Source organism: Notamacropus eugenii, chromosome 6 (assembly GCF_028372415.1).
Source record: "Notamacropus eugenii isolate mMacEug1 chromosome 6, mMacEug1.pri_v2, whole genome shotgun sequence".
In the NCBI taxonomy this organism is placed as follows: Eukaryota; Metazoa; Chordata; class Mammalia; order Diprotodontia; family Macropodidae; genus Notamacropus; species Notamacropus eugenii.
Genome location: NC_092877.1, coordinates 228,305,116 through 228,326,315, shown reverse-complemented (window position 1 = coordinate 228,326,315; position 21,200 = coordinate 228,305,116). Strand labels below are relative to the sequence as shown.

The 21,200-nt window shown below is 34.7% G+C and overlaps 1 protein-coding gene across 2 annotated transcripts in view; it reads left to right on the top strand.

Moving 5' to 3' along the window:
- Positions 1 to 21,200, top strand: part of FARP1 (FERM, ARH/RhoGEF and pleckstrin domain protein 1) — a 353,198-nt gene that overhangs the window by 291,849 nt on the left and 40,149 nt on the right. For both annotated transcript variants that reach the window (XM_072622073.1, XM_072622072.1), the window contains exons 14-16: positions 3,360 to 3,547; positions 6,167 to 6,256; positions 8,534 to 8,667. In XM_072622073.1, the coding sequence (XP_072478174.1) occupies positions 3,360 to 3,547; positions 6,167 to 6,256; positions 8,534 to 8,667 (412 nt within the window). The remainder of the gene's footprint in view (positions 1 to 3,359; positions 3,548 to 6,166; positions 6,257 to 8,533; positions 8,668 to 21,200) is intronic.

Here is a 21,200-nt window from a genome sequence, read left to right as displayed (position 1 = left end):
AGAGGATACACAAATAGTATAGAATTAGGTTTGTGTATATTCCAAATTTCATCAATTCAGTCAGTTTTTTATCGCAGTAGAATTCTAGATAATTACTGAACTGCTATATAAACTATTCATTACCTTTATCAGCATATTTTATTGATTGCCTGAATTGTAAATCAAGTTAGTCTTATTATTTGAACCTCCTTCTCTCTTTCCCCCACCACTTTGGTGATTACAAGTATCAGCTTTCTAAAATGCTTCAAGATATACCTTCTTACAGGTTGAGAATGTGCCTTAAGACTCCACTGGCACTTTCAGAGCTAACTGGCCAATCTTAAGAGTTAGATGTTATTACAAAATTATAGGATCGTAGATTTAAAGATGGAAGGGGCCAGTGGCCATCTGGCCATTTTCAGTAGAACAATCTGAGACCCAAACAAAAAGATTTGCCCAAGGCTACCTAACTAGTAAGAATTAGAGTCAGGATTAAACCCAGACTTCTAACTCCAAAGCCAGTTCTCTTGATAACTTTATATGGGCATAAAAAATTACCTTCAAAAAGCCTTAGGTTTGTTCTTAATATTTAGAATCCTTGGAATTGTTAATAGACTTACAGACAAGAGTACTTGCTAATTTATTGATATGACAATTCCTATGCCCCTCTTTCCATCAGTTTTAAATTTCCCGACTCCTCTTATATACGTCAAATAAATATTTAAAGCTAGTCTGAGGCAAGATAAATTGATAAATCTAATTAGATTGTCGATACCCAGCATCACAAAGGGTGGAAAAAATGTACATTGTATATGTGAAATGTAGTAGGTTCTATTTTTGAAAAATGCTGAATTTGTCCATACTGCCATGAATTATGCTGGTTGTAATGAAGTCTACTTTCTACTGTCTGTTATTGCCGATCTGTGAACTAGTCAAATGCATTTCTTCTAAATTCAAACTGTCTGCTTTTAAATGCTGTTTTCTTCTTTCTTACATATATTCCCCTATGAGCTTGGTCCTTTTGGTCTACTGTACTCCTTTTTCTAGTTCAAACTTTTTCCTAAGTAGATTTCTAATTCAAACTTTCCCAAGTAGATTTCTAGTTGAAACTTCCCCAACTACAAGGATAGCTTCTTTCCTTCCTGTGGGTGTGGTAGTGGTTGTATTTGAATTTAGTCACCATTATTTTCCCCCTCCAAACAAATGAGGTACTTTACCATCATGCTTGTTTGTTGGGCATGGTCTAGCAACCAGTTGCTTTCCTTTTTACCCAATGCCCATTCAGACTAGCCTTATTGCTGTGTCCACTGTGCTGGTGCTTGTCCTATCTAACACAAGACACCAAGGAACAAAAATGAATGGTCCTGAATACAAATCCATTATACGACTGCTTGTTGTTTCATCTGTTATACTTTGAAACTCAGCTACTCAGAACATGAACCTCTTCTTATTCCAAATGACCGCGTAAGGGCTATAGGTCAGCCTACCTGTGTCCTGGGTAATTATGGTCTGATTAAAAAAAAGTCACACCCAAGGTTGTCCCTTATGAGTCCTCAAAGCATTTGTAATCTTTGATATCAGGCAGGGGAAGTACCAGAATTTCTCTTGTAAATCAGATCTAGAGTAGTAATGTTTTTTCTTACATGATTTCTAAAGAGTAGTATAGTACTTCTTTTAAAAATTGCCTTTTAAGTTGATTTCACCATTTCTACGTGACGAGTTTCAATACTTCTGCTATTGTATTCAGTTATGTACTAGTGTCAATAAAATTGACATTTGTGAAGCAAGCTCTGGCCTTTCTCTGGGATTTTACTGGGCATGGTGATGTGTGGAGAAACTGGGTGCTAACAAAATAACACTACATTATCTCGTGTGTGTTCTCCGGCTCTAAGAGTGGTTAACTTTTTGATTTACCTTTTAAAAGTACTTATTTTCTGTTCTTTCTCTATAAAGATCACTACCAATAGAACACATACTCTCATCTGTTTTTTCCAGAAGTGGTGGCTTTTCATACAATTGCTGAAGGTGAACAGGATGCCTTTGTGAGAGAACTGTCTGGGGCTAATTAGAGGGTGCTGACTGAGGCTGGGGAAAATGTTTGTTGTTGGTTTTTTCTTTGTGAAGTGATATGACCAATATGAAGATTACACCCATGACCTTTTAGCTTTGTTAGCACAATGCTTAAGTCACCTGAGCTAACCCTTCCTAGTTTTTATTATGGTTTTTTCAGTAATCATGAAGTAAATATTAACCAATCCAGAAGGAAGAGATGAAAAATCAAAGTTCAGTCAACTTGAAGTGAAACAAATAATATTTCACACCTCTTACCTCTGTTGTAGCTTTGCCTCATCAGGATGGGCCTTGGTTATATGTTGTACAGCCGGCAGGCCAGACATTATGATCTACAAAATAGACAGTCTTCATATTTTCTTTGCTTTTAATCATTGTCACTTCCATAGGTTAAATATTTTTATTTTGATGACCAAACATTACTCATTGAAATCAGCAGCTTTCTTATTGAAATTTTTAAAGTATAAAGTAGAAACCAGATTAAATTACAATTTTTTTAAAGCTATGGTATATTAGATATTAAAGGAAGGGAAGGTGAATATTTGGATAAGCTCTTTCATTTAGACATTCAGTTACCTGGCTGACTTTTAAGAGTCTGTGAACACATTTTTAGAATTTTTAATATTCTGTATCTTCCTGTACAGAGAATTGACTGTCACTTTTTGCTACATAAAGTGGATTTGTGGTAATTTCTCATGATCTCCAGCTTTGCACATACAAAATGATGAGCTTTGCATGTAAATGTGATGCTAGTGTTTCTATCTCAAACAGTGAGAGAAGCATGGAGTGACACTACCAGGTACTCTAAGCTCGCTTCTGTTCTTTGTAGAAATGAGGCATTAGTTGCTTTCCTTTTGTGTTATCTATGATGTAATAGTGCATTTCTTCCAAAACGCATTAATAATTTAGATTCCTATTAGCATAGTTTATTTCCTAATGATTTACCCACATCTCTTTGTGAAATATGCTGTTCTTGTGGACTAATTTTTAGGAGCCATTATAGTACCCAAGAAAACAGAATACTATTTTATCATACTTTTAAACTTTTACAGTTAAAATCTGGGTATATCGGAGAGATTCATACAATATCTTAAATTAGCTAGTGGAAGTCTAGTTAAGTGGTAGTTAATTCTCATTCTGGTATCTTTAGTTGTAAAGGCAGCTGGAATTCAGAGAATCAATTTATTAAGGAGCTAACCATATTTAGTTTCCCCAATCCTAGTCACAGCTATGAAATAGTGAACCAGGTCCTTGTAGGAATTATTTTGTTGTTGCTGTGTTGTTGTTTAAAATCTCCCATCCCCAAACAGGCTCCCTGACTGGTAGTCCTCACCTCTCAGAACTGTCAATCAACTCTCAGGGAGGACCAGCTGCAGCAAATATGACCTTGTCTCCAAACTTGAGCCCCGATACCAAGCAGTCATCTCCACTAGTCAGCCCGCTGCTGAATGACCAGACCTGTACGAGGACAGATGATGAGGAAGAGGTCAGGAGAAAGGTATCTAGCTGAACTTATTTGGATTTTGCAAAGTTTCTTCCTGTACTAGATGATGCAATGGTGAGCCTGGAGTCAGAAAGCTCTGAGTTCAAATGTGACCTCACTTAGTTGCTCTGTAACTCTGGGCAAGTTACTTAGACTCTGCATAATATAAATGCTTCTTCCCTTCTGAAAGAAGGGTAGGTGTCTCTGTGTGTGTGTGTGTGTGTGTGTGTGTGTGTGTGTGTTTTGGGAAGGGGGCAGGGAGGATGAAGTTGGTAATGCAGAGTTTATATTTTTTCAGTATTGGACTTTTTTATTTAAACAAAGGCTTAAAATATTTACATCAACACTGGACAGTCATTTTTAAAAAATTTATTTATTTTCATTTTTCAACATTCACTCCCATAAGTTTTAAATTTTCTCCCTCTCCTTCCCCAAGATGGCATGCAGTGTGGTGTGGGCCCTCTACATACATTCCTATTAAACACATTTTCACTTCAGTCATATTGCAGAGAGGAATTATAATGAATGGGAGAAACCATGAGAAAGAAAACAAAACAGAAGAGGAAATGGTCTGCTTCATTCTGCAATCCAACTTAGGGAACCTTTTTTTAAAAAAGACAGTGACTTCTGGTCTGCTCTGCGATTCATCAAAACAGAAGATAAGCATAACCAGCTTGCCAACTTTCCTGTTTAACTCATACTCAGTGACTTTTTTTTTATTTTTATGAGGCCTTTAGCCACAGTTACTACATTCCAACTCTTATAACCCTGCTGGTAGCCAGCCACAGACAGAGCAGTGTGTTTTGTTGTTTTCCCTAAAGGAAACATGACTCTGTTATTTTTGCTTACTAATTAATTGGATTTCTTGTGCACTTTTCTTGTGAGAAAGCTTAATTATATGAATAAATAGCAATCAGTAGCAGCTAAGTTTAAGATCTTAGGCTTTCAGATTTTAAGTAACATAAAGAGATATATAAACCAACCACAAATAAGGAAGATCTTTCATTTTCACCCTAAAAAGGCTCAGTTTATTCCTATGAAACATTCTCTCCGCAGAAACGGAACTGGTAATGTTAAATCTAAGCCATCAAACTAGAAAGGTAGCACTGCCTTTTTAAACACACAGACGTAACCTGAGGGAAAGGTTAAACAAAATCATATCCCCATATTATGTTTTTCTTTGGGAATTAACCTTTTCCTTCCATTTTTAGGTAATATTTTTTCAGTAGTGATCTAAAATGAAAGGGAATATGTTGAAAAACACAAACCAAACACATAAAGGATTGTATTTGTTCTTCACAGTTCTGCTCCAGGATGTCTCCAATTCTTTCCAGGGAGGCAAGATAATGTCTTTGTTAGACAAAATACATGATGCTAATGAATTCTTTTTAACAGAGAAGAAATTTTTTTAAAAGCACCAAACATGCAAACCACAGAACAAGTAATAACTTAGCTTTTTAGATAAAATTCACACACATTCATTCAAATTGTGTATTTTTATTAGATCTATAAAATTTCATGGTATCTATTTTGTGCTCAGGAGTTGCTTTAAAAATTAAAAAAAATTAGCTCACTTTAAGATTTATGAAATTCTTTGATCCCCATACCCCCCTATAATGTTGGAAGTGCAGATGTTATTACTTCTTTTTTACATACAACAGAACTGAAACTGAAAGATTTAATACCTAATCACAGTCTTAGTGGGTATCATTGCTAGGATTCAAATCTTCCCCAAGTTCACAACTTTCTCCATTATTTGGCAGAGTACTAACTCTTTTTGATAACAATAATGTTAATAATAAGGGGAAATGATTTACCAAACTGTGTATACCTTTTTGTGGAGTAATTTCATCTGTTATATTATTTCATATATATATATATATATATATATCCCAAAGAGATCAAAGAAAGATGAAAAAGGACCACCTATGTGCAAAACAAAACCCAACCTTGTTAGCAATTCTTTCTGTGGGGAAAAAAACTAGACTTGAAGGAGATGCCCATCAAATAGAGAATGGTTGAACAAGTTATAGCATATGAATATAGTGGAATACTATTATGATATAAGAAATGATGAAAAGTGTCATTTCAGAGAAATGTGGGTACTCTTGTACACAAAGTGAAATAAGAAGGCTTGTAAAGACAAACAACTGTGAAAGACTTAAAAACTCTGATCATTGCAACGTCCAACCACAGTTACAGAGGACTCACAATGAAACATACTACCCCCCTCCTCACAGAGAGGCGTTGGACTCTGGGTGCAGACTGAGACATAACTTTTTTAAAATCTTGTCCCTTATTATTCATATTTGTTACAAAGATTTTGTTTTTCTTTCATTGTTACAAGGCAGTGGAGGAAGTGAGAGAGAGTAGATTTTTCAACTAAAAAAAATTAAATTTGCAAAAAAAAATTAGGAAAAGCAGTACTAATTTCTGTTTCTGTTCTGTCAACCCATTCCATAGGTACTTCTCTAGCTCATCAGAAAGGGAACCATATTTGAATTTAGTCTAGATACCAGCTACCCCAAATAAACAAATAACTGACACCGCGGTTTGTCAACGGAACCATTTTTCACTCTAAGATTTCTCTCTTAAGCTCTAGCTTCTTTTATCTATGTGTTTTGCATTTTACAGAGATTTCCAACCGACAAAGCTTATTTCATTGCTAAAGAAGTATCCACCACTGAAAGGACTTATCTGAAGGATCTTGAAGTCATCACTTCAGTATGTTCACTTTTAACATTTTGTCCTCAGCTTCCATTTTTTCCTCAGTGATACTTTACCTGTGTCTATAGTCTATCATTAATAAAGAAATTGAGTCTCCTTAAATTCTGTGCATGTAATGAAAGGACTCTGCATTCCGAGAAAAGGACTTTGGTCCTTGGAGACTGATTAGACATCTGCAGTGTGTTTAGTTTGGAATGTACCCTGCAAAATAATTTTAGTAATTGTGGTTTAAAAAATGCAAAAGAAGCAATTAAATTCCATAGTGTTGGAAATATGAATTAAACATTTTACTTCTGATGTGCACTGATCCAGAGCACTTTGTGTTTTGCTGGTTGTCAAAATGTAGTCACTTCTTTTCACCCCAGGGAGACTTAGAGGTGAGTGGAAGCCTCATTGTAACTTTGATAACAAAATAAATCCTGACAGCAGTATCTTACACATACCCTGCCCGCACTAAGTGCCTATTAATATTCTAGTGAGTCTTGGGAACTGATTCCAGCCTTCCTTGCTTAAATTTCTTTTCCTTAAATATTGAAGATACCTATTCTAAATAGTCTCAGAATTTTAGAAAACAACTAGGCGCTTCAGAGATTATTTAAGATCTATTGAGTTTTTATTAGTTAATATGGAATACTAGTTCAAACTCCATAACCTAAGTGACCTTACACTTACAAAGTAGCATTATGTTGCTTGTTTAGCCATATTAGAATTTTGTCATTCTTAACAAAAGTGTGGAATCTCATAGACCTACACAAAGCATGATGCAGGTGTTAATTTTTTAAATTGGAGTCTCTAAAGATACTAAAGATGGAGAGCTAAAGGAATTATAATCAAGCAGAGTTCTAACATGGATTATTATAGAGGTGGCTACTGAATATATGGAAAAGGAACTAGTCATCACAAAGATTTAGCCTGACTTTGATAAAAACAAGTAAAACCAGACTGTATTTTTTTCTAAACTGATAGATCAGGAAAATAATGTAGGTGTAGTTTATTGCAGAATTTATTAGCAAAGCATCTGATTAATACACTATTCTTGTGGAAAAGATATACCTATATATAAAGCATTCTTAACCCTTTTTTTGTTTCACGGACACCTTTGGTAGTCTGGTGAACTCCGTGGAGTTCTCAAAATATAATTTTTAAATGCATAAAATAAAATACAAGGATTACAAAGAAAACCACTTATACTGAAATAGAGTCATCAAAAAGTTCACTAGCCCAGATTAGGAACCCTGGCTCTAAATCTACATGATAGTACAACTAGGGGGATTTAGAATTGGTTGAATGTCTGCACTTAATGCACTAGTCGTTAATGGTTGTGTCAGCTTGGAAAGAGGTCTAGAACTCTCAGAAGAGGTCTTAGAAGTCATCCAGCCTAATGATTTCATTTATTTTGGGTGGGACTTTTTAAAAAATATTTTTTCTTTACAAATTCTAACCAATGACAAGTCAGATCAAATACTACACAAAGATTCTTCATGTTTTAGACCAATCAGCTGGTCTAATATTTGGGCTCTTCCAAGGCTCTTACTGGCTCTATGCTTGGGATAACATTTTTGTCACTGACTTAGATAAAAGAGTAGATGGAATGACTATTAACTTTGCATATAATAACTTAGGTTTTATGGAAAGAAAAACTTTGTAATAATTGACACTGTCCCAGAGTGGAATGGGTTTCCTCAAGAGATAACGGTTTCCCAATAACTAGAAGTCTTTAAACAAAGGGTGAATGATCACTTAGAGGAGATGTCCTTAAGAGGAATTCTTTTTCCAAAATGAATTGGGCTATATGACTGCTAAGTTCCTTCCCAGTTCTCAGATTCTGAAACACTTGGATTTATTTATCCCTTTTAAGGTTTACAAAATGGTTTCTTTAAAATAACAACCCTGTGAGAAATAAGGAAGTGTGTGCACTTGGTGGGTACATGTAGTTAAGTATCTCTGTCGTAAATTGTGGTTTGAAGCAGATGCAGCTGGATACAGATTGGGTGTAAGGAGCTTTATATTTAGAGATTTGCCCAAGTTGTGACAATCAAATCATCCCAAATCTAGAAGATTTGAGGGAAATAGTACTTTTTATCCCCCAGTATGAAGAAACTATACCTAGCCATAATACTGTGCCCATCCATATGGGAGATAATCTCTTGAGTTCCCATAGTATACTGCTTTTAACCTGTGATTTCATTTGTTGCTAGATTTAATTCTATGTAAGTTAAAAATTCATTCTTTAATCTTTATACTTGCAATTTTGTTCTTTTTCCTTCCTTCCAGTGGTTTCAGAGCACAGTGAACAAGGATGAATCAATGCCTGAAACCCTAAAAAGTCTCATCTTCTCTAACTTCGAACCTTTGCACAAATTTCATACAAGTTTTCTCAAGGAAATTGAGCACAGACTTGCCCTTTGGTAAGGATAACCTTTTCTGTTATTTCTCTTTCACCAAACTAAGATATTATTCATAATGTCCCTAAGTAGCTGACTGGAAGTCATAAGAGGGTAAAATGAAAAATTCTAACTTGGTACCAGATTAATTGAGTTATCATAAAACCCATGTATTTTTTCAGTTAAATACTAAAATTTTGCGTTTAATGTTTTTAGGTTTTGTTGCATATGTGGTTTTTTTTTTATAGTGAGAAACTAGTTTTTGAATATTTAGTGGTCTTAGTAGATATGACTTAGGTGATTGTAATTTTGACAGCTTCCAAAGCATCCCAGTTAGGAATAAGTCAAATATAGGCCTTTTGTCTCCATAAGGCTAGAGCAGTTGTACTGTCCTTGACCATGGTGATGTAACACAATTTCTTTATAGCCTGTTTAATCTGATGCTTGTTGACTAGACAGCCACAGTCAGTACCAGGTAGTTCTTGTCCTCAACTTTCTTCATTAGTTGGTGAGAACTCAAAAGCATAATGCTCCAATTTGTTCCTCCTAGGTGGTTTTCTCCAAGAGTGCCTGAGTTGCTTGAGGAGGCTCAGTATCTTCTGAAGCTTGGGAACATTTGGATTTTATTTTCAGTGTGGCACTTAGATGCCTTTTAATGCCATTTCCTTGGTCTTTAGGGCCTTTCACCCATCTGGGGAAAAGAGTGATTCGTAATTTTTAAAAACATTCCTGTGTTAAATAAGCCAAATACCAATAATCTCAAAAAGTCAAAAGAGACTATGAAAAATGGGAAGGATTTTATATTTTGTGTGGTATTTGGTCTGATTTGTCATTGGCTAGAATTTTTAAAGAAAACAATTTTTTTAAAGCCCTTCCCAAAATAAAGGAAAGGATTGGACTAGTTGACTCCTAAGATCCTTTCTGATTCTAATTTATGAACATTGATCCATATATGGTAACCTTGATATAAAGGATAATTTCACATGCAAATCTATCTCGGACAGTATCCACTGATGGAGGAAGAAGAGACAGTTTTCCTCATAGTTGAAAAAGATTATCTCAAAAGCTTGTATCTTGCCACATAGCATGGAACATAAGATTTCATGTATGAAGTTGTCAACAACCACCAAATTATGACCTTAGCATAGGGTGCTAGCTGTGGTCTTTAATATAGGATTGTATAAAGATACAATACAATACAATACAATATTTAATATAGGATTGTATAAAGATACAATACAAAGATCTTTATGTAAGATTTTGCCACTAGTATGCATCTAATGTGACCTTCAGGAGTAAGTCAGATATACTCCAAGGACAAGAGGTCATGCAATTGTGTAAAAAGAATCTAAGCAAGAAAATCTAGCTTAGAGCTGATAACAGCAGACTCACATTCAACTTTAGATAAAAAGAGAAAGAATAGGAAATTCTCAGATTATCAGAAGTTTGACTTTTGATTATTGTTGTGAATAAAGGAAAAATAAGTGTGTGTGTGTGTGTGTGTGTGTGTGTGTGTGTGTACATGTACATATACATTAAACTCTGACTTCGTCTGAAAGGTGGAAGATTTTATTCAGTGTCTTCATTGTGCCTTTTTAACTTTATCTAATAGGCAGCTAGATGGTGAGGGGGATAAAGGGTGGGAAAGAGTGCAGAAGATCTGAATTTGAATTTTACTTCATACTCTAGCAATGTGAGCCCTACACAAAGTAGTGTGCTTCAGTTTCTGTATCTGTAAAATGGGGAGAAGAGTAATACCTATTTCATAGAGTTGTGAGGATCAGATGAGAATGTATGTAAAGCTTTACAGATATCAAAGCACTAGATCATTGTGAGCTGTTCTAGGTATGATTCTGATTTATGTCTGAAGCTGCACTTTTATTCTGCCTGAAAATTATAATACAATTAATAATGCTGGCTCACATTTATATAGCATTTCAAGGTTTAAAAAGTGTTTTGTATAAGTCTGTCCTGTGAGGTAGGCGCTATTGCTCCCATTTATATTTTAGAGGCACTTAGGTGTCAGTGGGTTAAGTTCTGATTCTGGAGTCAGGAAAACCTGAGTTCAAATTTAGCCTCAGACACTAACCAACTATGTAACTAACCCTGGGTAAATCATCTTATTTCTGTTTGCCTTAGTTTTCTCAATTGTTAAATCAGGATGATAACAGCACCTACCTTGTAGAATCATTGTGAAGATCAACTAAGATACTATTTGTAAAGGGGCTCAGTACTTTGCCAGGGATGCAGTAGGTGCTATATGAATGCTTATTCCCTCACTACCATGCCTATTCCCTTTACAGATGAGGAAATTAATTAAAAGTCAGAGAGATAAAATGATTTTTATAGGACCATACAGCCACTAAATGGCTGTACAACTGAAACCCAAATATTTTTACTCCAACCATTAATTTGACCAAATCATATAATTTTTCAGTTCAGTTTGGATATGTTAACTTCAGAGTTCTTCTTTCACCTGACAGATGTGTCAAGATCTGAAATGAAAACTGTAGATTAAATCCTCTCTGTTGTCTTCACCTTCTTCTATTTAGAGACCAACAGTTCCATCAAAGATACATTTTTAGGATTTAGCAAGGTATTCAAATTTTTCTCAAACTGAATTTCAACAGATCCATCCATTATAGATCATCCGAATCTGTTCAGAGCGTAGCTTCTGTAGGCAGCTACATGGCACAATGGATAGAGTGCTGGGCTTGTAGTCAGAAAGATTCATCTTCCTGAATTCAAATCTGTCTTCAGACACTAACTAGCTGTGTGACCTTGGACAAGTCACAAAACAGCTGCCTGCTTCAGCTTCCTCAACTACAAGATGAAGATAATAATAACACCTACCTCCCAGGGTTGTTGTGAAGATCATATGAGATATTTGTAGAGGCATCAGCACAGTTCTTAGCACCAAAGTTCGTATAAATGTTTCCTTCCTTCCCTTCACGAAAGGAAATATGAAATACACAAGTATTGTATCCATTCCTGAAAGAAAATGCTTGAGACATTTATCCAATCAATGTTCTTTCTTTTTTTGGTTCTTCCAATCACATCTGGAAAAAAAAAACCTCAATTAGATGTTGAACCATATTTAACACCTCTGATTTTCTTCAAACAAGTTAGAATGCAAATTCCTCTTTAACAATAGAGGCTGCTCAGGGATCAGTGTTTGAAGGAAGCAGCAGCAACTGCTGTGGCTAAAATACTGGTGTTGAGAAGGGATTCAGCTTTTATAGGTGAGGAAACTAAGGGAACTGGCTTAAGGGACTTGCCCAGGGCCATACAGCTGTTAAATGTCTGAGGCTGAATTTGAACTCAGGTCTTTCTAAAGCCTGGAGAAGGAAATTGGCAAGCCACTCCAGTGTCTTTGCCGAGAAAATCCGAAATGAGGTCACAAAAAATTAGACTTGACTAAAAATGATTGGAAAACAACAGCCTTTTTTATGTGTCTAATACTTACATTTAATGATACGTTTTGTTTACCACAGATACTTCAACAAAAAACCTCACCAAACTTTGCCTTACAGACTTCATGAAAATAGGGATACATGCCTTCCTTGGACAGTATGAAACTTATGGTTTTAATCAATTGGTTCCCTTTATGCATTGATTTTATTTACATTTTTCTACTATCATATATATTAATCTTTTCATTCTCCTTTCTCCAAATTGTTATTTTATTCAAGTCTACTCATGTTTTTCAGAATTCATATTTCTAATTCCTTATAGCACAGTGACATTCAATTACAATGCTGTGCCATAATTTATTTAAGCCTTGCCCAGTCATTGGAACGTGTTTTGTTTCTAGCTTTTTGTTTCCACAAAAAGTGCTGCCAAGAAGTTTGTCTATGTAGATTTTTCTTGCTGATATTAACTTCTTTCAATACTCAGTAGTAGAATATTGAGGTTAAAGTGTGCAAAAATATTTATAATTTTTCTTGCAAATTGTTTTCTAGGAACAATCCATCAGTAAAAATTTATTTTTTTAAAATAGTATTTTTTTCCTCCAATTATATGTTAAAACATTTTTTAACATTATTTTAAATTTTGAGTTCCGAGTTCTCTCCCTTTTCTTCCCCCACCCCCTTCTCTGAGATGGTAAGCAATCTGATACATGTACAATCATGTAAAATATTTCTGTATTTTTTTAGAAAAAGACTTGAATAAAAAAAGAATGAAAGAAAGTGAAAAACAACATGCTTCAGTCTGTATTCAGACAATATCAGTTTTTTCTCTGGAAGTGGAAAACATGCTTCATCATGAGTCCTTTGGGATTGTCTTGGATCATTGTATTACTGAGAATAGATAAATCATTCACAGTTCTTCATCATACGGTATTGCTATTACTATGCACAATGTTCTCATGGTTCTCTTGACTTTGCATCAGTTTATGTAAGTCTTTCCAGGTTTTTCTGAAGTCATCCTGCTTGTTATTTCTCATAGCACAATAATATTTCATCACAATCATATACCATAACTTGTTCAGCCATTCCCCAGTTGATGGGCATCCTCTCAATTTCCAATTCTTAGCCACCACAAGAAAAAGCTTCAGCAAGCATTTCTTAAGTGCATGGAAATAAATACAAAATGGGAGAAAATTAAGCCATTTCTTAGTTCCATTACTAGAGAATCAGCATGTTTGTCTTCTTGTGTTTTCCCACAAACTACCGTGTTTGCTATCTTGATGAGTATTCAGTGATACCTGATAGTATTAATTTGTATTTTTCTGTGATTGTGAGCTTTTTTCAGGTGGTTTTTCAAAGTTTTTACTACTTTAGAAAACTATTTTTCATTTGACCACCTTTCTGCTGGGGAATGACACTTCATATATTTTTGTCAGTTCCCTTTAAATTGTGAATGTCAAACTTTATCACAAATAGATTATATAAAATTTTTTCCCCAATCTATATCATTTCTTCTTACTGCATTAATTATTCAATAAGAGCTCTGATTTAATTCCTTGTCTCTTCCTTCAATTATTTTATTTTTTTAAAGTATTTAAGTACCTAATATTTTCCAGAAACTGTTAAACACTTTACAAATTTTATCTCATTTGACCTTCACAAGAACCCTTCATGATCCATGGTGCTATTATTACCCCAATTTTGTAGTTGAGGAAACTGAAAAAGACAGAGGTTTGGAAGTGACTGAGATCAGATTTGAACTCAGGTCTTCTCGAATCATTCCCAGTGCTCTATCCACTGTGCCACCTAGCTGTCTTTTAGACTTTCTCAAAACTTTTAATGATGTTTTGAACATTCTATTTTCTTTTCTTTGGTTCTGGTTGTGTTATGAGCAGAATTGTGCTCTTATTTGAGAGATTTTATTCTAATATTCTATTATTCTATGGTATTAATTCATTTTATGAATAGCTTTTCTTTACCTACTCATTCTTCTCTATGATGAATATTCTATATGAATTTCCTTCTTTTTCCCATCTTATGGTCATTCTTATTTTTTACAAGCATTTTCTAGCTATTTTCAGTTTGAGTCCTTAAATTTAGATACAACCTCTAATTCAGTCATTTTGTTGGAAGGTACGGACTTCATCTTGATAAAAGAAAATGTTTTTATACCAACTGATGCTATCTAGTAATGGCAGAAATTGCTTGTAAGATATTCCCCATCACTGGAAATGTTTAAACAAAGTTTGGTTGATTATGTTTCTGGTCTCCTCAAGAAAGAATTCTTTCATTGAGTGGGAAGCTACTAAGATCCTTATTACTCCATCTCTATTTTATAGTCAAAGCCCAAAGTTGTTTGGCAAGAGTTAGTGATCAGGAGAGAGATCTATGTTCTTCATAAAAAGCATTTTTATTTATTCTTCTTAAGTCTTACAAAGTGCACGTTGTCTCAAACGCTTGAGAATAGAGTAGAAATTAATTTGAAAGGTTACTTAATAATAAGAACTCCTCAGAATATGAAACCATGTTATATTAAATTCATAATATCAATAACCTGTGTATACATGCACAATAAGGATATGTAATATACCTTTGTCAGCAGTAGGAAGCTTCTGGGACAGATACTTACCCACAAGCAATGCCTGGAGTCCTGGTTCAAATAAACACACCTGTTTACATCCCTAAGTATTAATGGGTACTCCCAAGTAAATGCACCTGAACAGAGCAGATAACAATTCCACAAAACTTCCTTCTCACTAGAAAAGACTAGCTAATACTATTGCTTCAAAAGCAAAGGAACAGGTTTGGTGTTTTCTAAAAACAGTGAAACCACTTCAAAAGGTTTTTGGGGATTTTTTTCTCTTGTTCTACTCCAAAGTCAAAGTGTGGTGTGGAGATGACCTTGAATTCTGCAAGGCTATGCCTACAGAATCCTGAAAGTTCCTAACAAACTGGGACTTTAAGGATAAGCCTATCAGTGCACTGTTGTCCAAGGACCGGTATAATTAAACTTAGAACAGCTCTTAATCAGTCACCTAAAAAGTTAGTTGAAACAATTAACAATTTCAGCAAAGTAACAAGATATAAAGTAAATTTCTTTAAATCATCAGCGTTACTATATATCACAAACAAAACTCTGCAGAAGAGATAGCAAAAATGCCCCACTTAAAATAACTCTACCCCATATAAAATACCTGGGAGTATACTTGCTAAAACAAATCCAGGAAATATATAAGCAAAATTATAAATAAAAATTTTATACAAATAAAATCAGATTTCAATAAATGGAGAAATATTAATTATTCATGGGTAGGCAGGGCCAATATAGTAAAAATGACAATTTTATCCTAACTATATATTCAATGCCACTTAACTTACCAAAAAATTATTTTACTGAATTAGAAAAAATAATAACAAAATTCATTTGGAAAAACAAAAGGTCAAGAATATCAAAGGAAAAATGGGGAAAATGTAAAGGAAGGAGGTTAGCAATATCAGATTTTAAACTATATTATAAGACAGTAATTAACAAAGGTATCTGGTACTGGCTAAGAAACGGAGAGGAATAGAAATAGAAATGGAATAGGGTAGACATATAATTTACAGCAACAAATAAACGTACTAATCAGAAAGTTGGCCAGGAAGTAATGGGTATTCCTGGTCACAATAACTGAAGAACAATGTCTACTAAGATAAAGAGGGAATTGCCATATGGATAAAATCAAATCCTTGAAGTATCAGGATTCACCTACTTGATGGAAGAAGAGTAAGCCATTTGCAAACTTTGGCATTAGATTTATATTTTATATTTTCAAACTCTAGTCCAAAACTGACTGCTGTCCTTGCTCCTTTTTAAGTTACTGGATGCTTTTTTTTTTTAACTTCAAGAGAAGTAACTCTGGTTAAATAATTGTAACAATATTTAGACATATGTAAATGAGAAGAATTATTTTTTGGGTTTCTAGAAATGATAAGCTGTTCAGTTCCTTCAGTTTTTAATTCATTGGAGTGAGAAACTTGCAAATTTCATAATAATGGATAAAATGCAGGCTTGGTATAAGGTTACAGCATAGCATCAGTGATACCTTGTGAATAAAGGACTTCATCAAACACAAGAAAAAGGAGGTGGGCTGGTAGTTGTTGGGAGGATAGGAGATGAGGAGACGATGGACAGACATACAAGTGTTGCCCAAGTCATATCCAGAAAATATAAAAGACCTAGAGAAAGTGTTCAATGAGTTGAGGAAATTCAATGCGGAAGACTGATGGAAAGGCACATATATATTATATATATATATATATCTGTATATATATAACATATATACAGATATATATATATATATAAATTGTGCAAGACTGTAAAAAAGAGAGGTTACAATCTGTATCAGAAGACAGAGCACCCACAACCAAAGAGATCCCACTCCCATTGAAGGAAGTGAGAGAATTCTAGAAACTTAATGGACAGGACCTTGACTAGAGATTAGAGAGAAAAGGTTGTTTCCGTTATGATCAAGTCTGCTTTCTTTTCTGTCTGGCTTCTACTGTAATAGGTTAAATTGGGCTAAACTAAGTGCTCAAGAAACTTAGGGAAACTTATCCTTTGATAACTGAAAACCTTTGTCTATGAATGTTTATTGATATTAGCATCCCTAGCCTTGTATTTTTCCCCTATCTCTTTATGTAAACCAAATAATACTTTGTTTTTTATCTGAAATTTTAATTTTTTTAAAAAACTCTATTCACTGTCATCTCATCATATAACATCTTTATCAAGAAAATAAGACACTTTTTTAAAAAAAATTCAAGAAAAAGCACAGAGAAATTGTGACACTGCAGGCCCCCATAACAAGAGAATCTGGAAATTGTAACTAAATAGAAGTGAACTCAGCTGTGCTAGAAATAAAAATAAAATAAATGGATTTTAGTTGTTAGATTTTTCCCATCAACAATTAATTGCATAATATTTGTGTTCATTAAGTACTTTTTGATGATTGTTTTTAGCTTGACTCTCTGTCAAGTTAGAACAAAGGGTACCATTTTACAATACTTGTGATTTTTTTTGTTGCTCTAATAACTGAAGGAAGAGGAAGAAAAATGCACTTCCCTCTCTCCTTCCCTCACTATTTAGTTTCTTTTTAAACAGTGTGGGCTGTTTGGCACTGATTTCTTTGACAAGTGCATCTTGAGAAAACATTTGCTCCTCCCTCTTGACTTAGGGGAGCTTTTGTTATTCTTAAAATCTTATGTTGCATCTTAGAAGCTTTTGGGGAAATCAGATTTTTCTCTCTGTTTTCTTAACCCTCCTGTAGTGTCTGGGAAATTCTTGAGGCATAGTGGGTTTTTTCCCATCTTCTCTGGCCTACAACCAGACCAGAAGTTGGATTCAGTACCTAAAGTTTAGAAGCCTTACACATCATGGCTTAAGCTTATCATCTCCATGGCAAAAATTTCCAAAGAGGTTTTAAAATTATTCGGGCATGGTGTGAGATCTCTGCTGCGATAAGAGTTCACTTATAAGAAGTCAGGATCCTTCACTGCTCTGATAGTTGATGGTAATAATGTACAGAGAAACTTTTACCACTCCAGCAACCTGAGTTTTGGGTATTTGGGGTGAGACTGCCACAGAAAGTGGCACATTTATTTTTCAGTTCTGGGACTCTAAGGAAGTCAGAGGTTACCAAGGGTCATCAAACCACCCAATGTATTTTTGAGTTTGCATGATGATACTAACACTGAAATGTTATTAAATTATGTTTCAGGTTAGGAGTGGAGGTGCCCACTTATTCAGTTCCTCATGTCTACATATTACATATATGCATGCCTCCTTCCAACAGTGGTTCCCAACTCACACCTTCTTTCTACTCCACATCCTGCCATGTTATACACTAGGTTGATTGATAGAATAATTCATCCCAATTCAAATATTAATGCTGCTCAAACATTATAGTTTTTATAGCTTCATATCAAGCTTTGCCCAGTCTCTTGAGGTTTTTATGTTCAGACCATGTTTACGTCTTTGTAAGGAGTTTGTCAGAAGCAGGTAGGAAAGTTTATTTGCAAACCCTTTAAAAGTCGCTCTTAGCTAACTGCCAATTACATTGAGGGCAACAGCATAAAATGTTATAAAAATCTAGTTAAAATCACAGCAGTTCTATGCCATGAGAGTGAAATGAATAAGGTTCTTTTCATGCAGCTGGGGAAGAAAATGTTCTATATCCCTCCTAATTCTCCCTCCTTCTCTGGTGGAGGTGGGTATGACAATGAGAAATAAAAGAAAGCCTTGCTTTTTCACCTGTCATGGCTCTCATTCCCTCTTAGCAAAGTGAACTAATTGGGTGACTGCAGCTACTTTTGGTTAAACAGTAAGATTTCTAAATAAATTCAATTCAACAAATGTTTATTGAGTACTGTGTGAATACAAACACAGAGAAAAACTGAAACATCTCCTGCCTTTAATAAACTTAAACTTTATTGTTTTTATTGCAACATGATAATATGCATAATAATAATAATAATATTAACATTTACAAAGACTTTTCAAGTTTTCCAGGCACTGCACATACATGATTTCTCTGTGAGGCCAGTGCTACAGGTACTATCATCCTTATTTTTCAAATAATGAAATCGGGGCTTAGCCTAGCATTGATTTTACCATGCAATTGCTATTTCTTCCACATGGATACAAACAAGTAAATGTAAGATAATCTTAGAAGGACAAGGGCACTAATGATGGGAAAGATCAAGAAAAGCACCTGATAAGCATGAAGTGTTACCTAAACTGTGGATTTAAAATGTAGGTAAAGGACTTTGCAAACCTTTAAATGCTGTGTCATTGCTATTGTTATAATGTGTGTGTATATAATGGATGAAGAGTTTGGGAAGGTATTTCTTCTCTCTCTTGATTTGCAGAGTTGGTGGCAGTATCACAATCACCAGAATGGACCAGTTATAACCTTTTCTTTGCTTTATAAAGGGAAAGCAACCATTAACAATCCCAAAGTTGTTTGTTGTGTTTTTAAAGAATAATCCACTGAGATAGAAGTCAGGTAATAGTTGATAAAACTTGCTATGTTGCTGTTTAATTGTTTTAGTTGTGTCTAACTCATCATGGCTCTATTTGGGGTTTTCTTGGCAAAGATGCTGGAGTGGTTTGCCATTTCCTTCCCTGACTCATTTTACAGATGAGGAAACTGAAGCAAACAGAGTTAAGTGACTTGCCCAGAGTCACACAGCTAGTCACTGTCTGAGGCTGGATTTGAATTCATGAAGATGAGTCTCTTCCTGATTCCAAGCCTATTGCCCTGTCCGCTGTGATACCTTTAAGCTAATGACTAGGGGAGAAAAAACAATGGATAAATCTTGGGGATTGGAAAGAGAGATGATGGGGTGGTGTTGAGAGTGGACATTTTCTTATTTTAAGAAATAATGATGAGTAAAGAGGAAGGTGGGGGGGTTACATCCCTTAGGACGAGTCAGTGGGAGGATAGCTCACCAACACTTTTCCATACCCATTATGACTTACTGCCGCAGACAAGTAGGGTCTTCATGTACTACTTCCTTGGAATCCAGAGTGATGACCCAAGGTTCTACGGCTGTTCTCCTTTCAGTTGTTCTGAAAATACTTTGAGTGATCTTATAGAAGATGGAATGGCATTACAACCCATATTCATTTGTAAAATCTAAACATCCATCTATATAATGCTATCCCAAACATTTTAATGTAAAAGAATAGCAAGAGAGCAGTTTGTTCTAGGACTCTTTCCACCTGAACTACATAAAATATAGGATGAGGAAAATTAGAACCATGACACAATTGACATTTATATAACACTCTGAGATATGTTTACATATGTAATTTTACTGTCATCACAGCTGTGTTTTAGGGAGGTATTCGTGATGAAGTTGAAATATCCTTGAATCTGGTGTCAAATGACTTCAGTTACTCACTATATAACTTTAGGTAAGACCCCACTCAACTGGGCATCAATACCCTCATCTATAAAATGAGAGGGTCTTACTTGAGATGTTTCTAAGATATCTTCTAGTTTTAAATTCTACAATTATATTTCCCCCAAGAGCAAAATATAATTTTAAAACCTAATTATATACTATCCATCTTTTATTGTATCTTTTTAAAAAAGGATTTTAAAAGGGCATGGATGATCATTCCATTTTGCAAATAAGAAAATGAGGCCGCAAGAAGTTAAAAACCATTTTTATTTCTCTTTAAATATTGTTCTCTTTTAATATGAACTTAAGTATTAAACATAAAACGTTTAAAATTAAGATTGCATGCAAAACTGTGAACTTCTATTACACACAGTTTTTAAAGACTGTATCTTAAATTTGAAACTGTTCTTTCTACTCCAGCATTCTGCTTCCCATAACCTAATTAATTTTACAATAGGCTTCTTAATGTGGGATCCCTAAGTAAACATAGATACATATATACTCAAATGTAACTGTATTACAATACATAGTTATATAATTGTATTTTGATATAACTGATTTCCTCTGAAACTCTGTATAATGTTATACACTTGAAAATATTATCCATCTTCCACAGGTGTCTGCAACACAAAAATTGTTACGTACCCCCTTTATAAAACTATCAGTTGTTTCATTCATGTCCAACTTTTTATGACCCCATTTGGGATTTTCTTGTAAAAAAATGCTGGAGTGGTTTGCCGTTTTTCCTTCTCCTTCTCACTTTGGAGGTGAGGAAACTGAGGCAAACAGGGTTGAGGAACTTGCCAAGGGTCACAGCTAATAAGTAGTTGAGGCCAGATTTGAACTCAGGAAGATGAATCTTCCTGACTCCAGGTCCAGCAGTTTCAGTACACTCTTTAATTGGCAAAAGAATCTACTTAAACCCTTCAGAAAAGCACATTTTAAACTTATTGCATTCAAAAGCTGCATTCCCAAAGGGAGGCCCTATCCTCAGGCTTATAACTTTTATAGGATAGTTCTGTGACTTTATTGCAGACAAGGTCATCATTACCCAGTAAATTTTGTTTCTTTCAGGGTTTTGAACAGATTTTATATTGACCATAACTGAAGGGAAGGGTACAGAGTGAGGTAGGGAGCTCTGTTTTGATTTAGCCTGGTTTATTTTCCACTGATTCTTACTGCCTCATGACTGTTCCC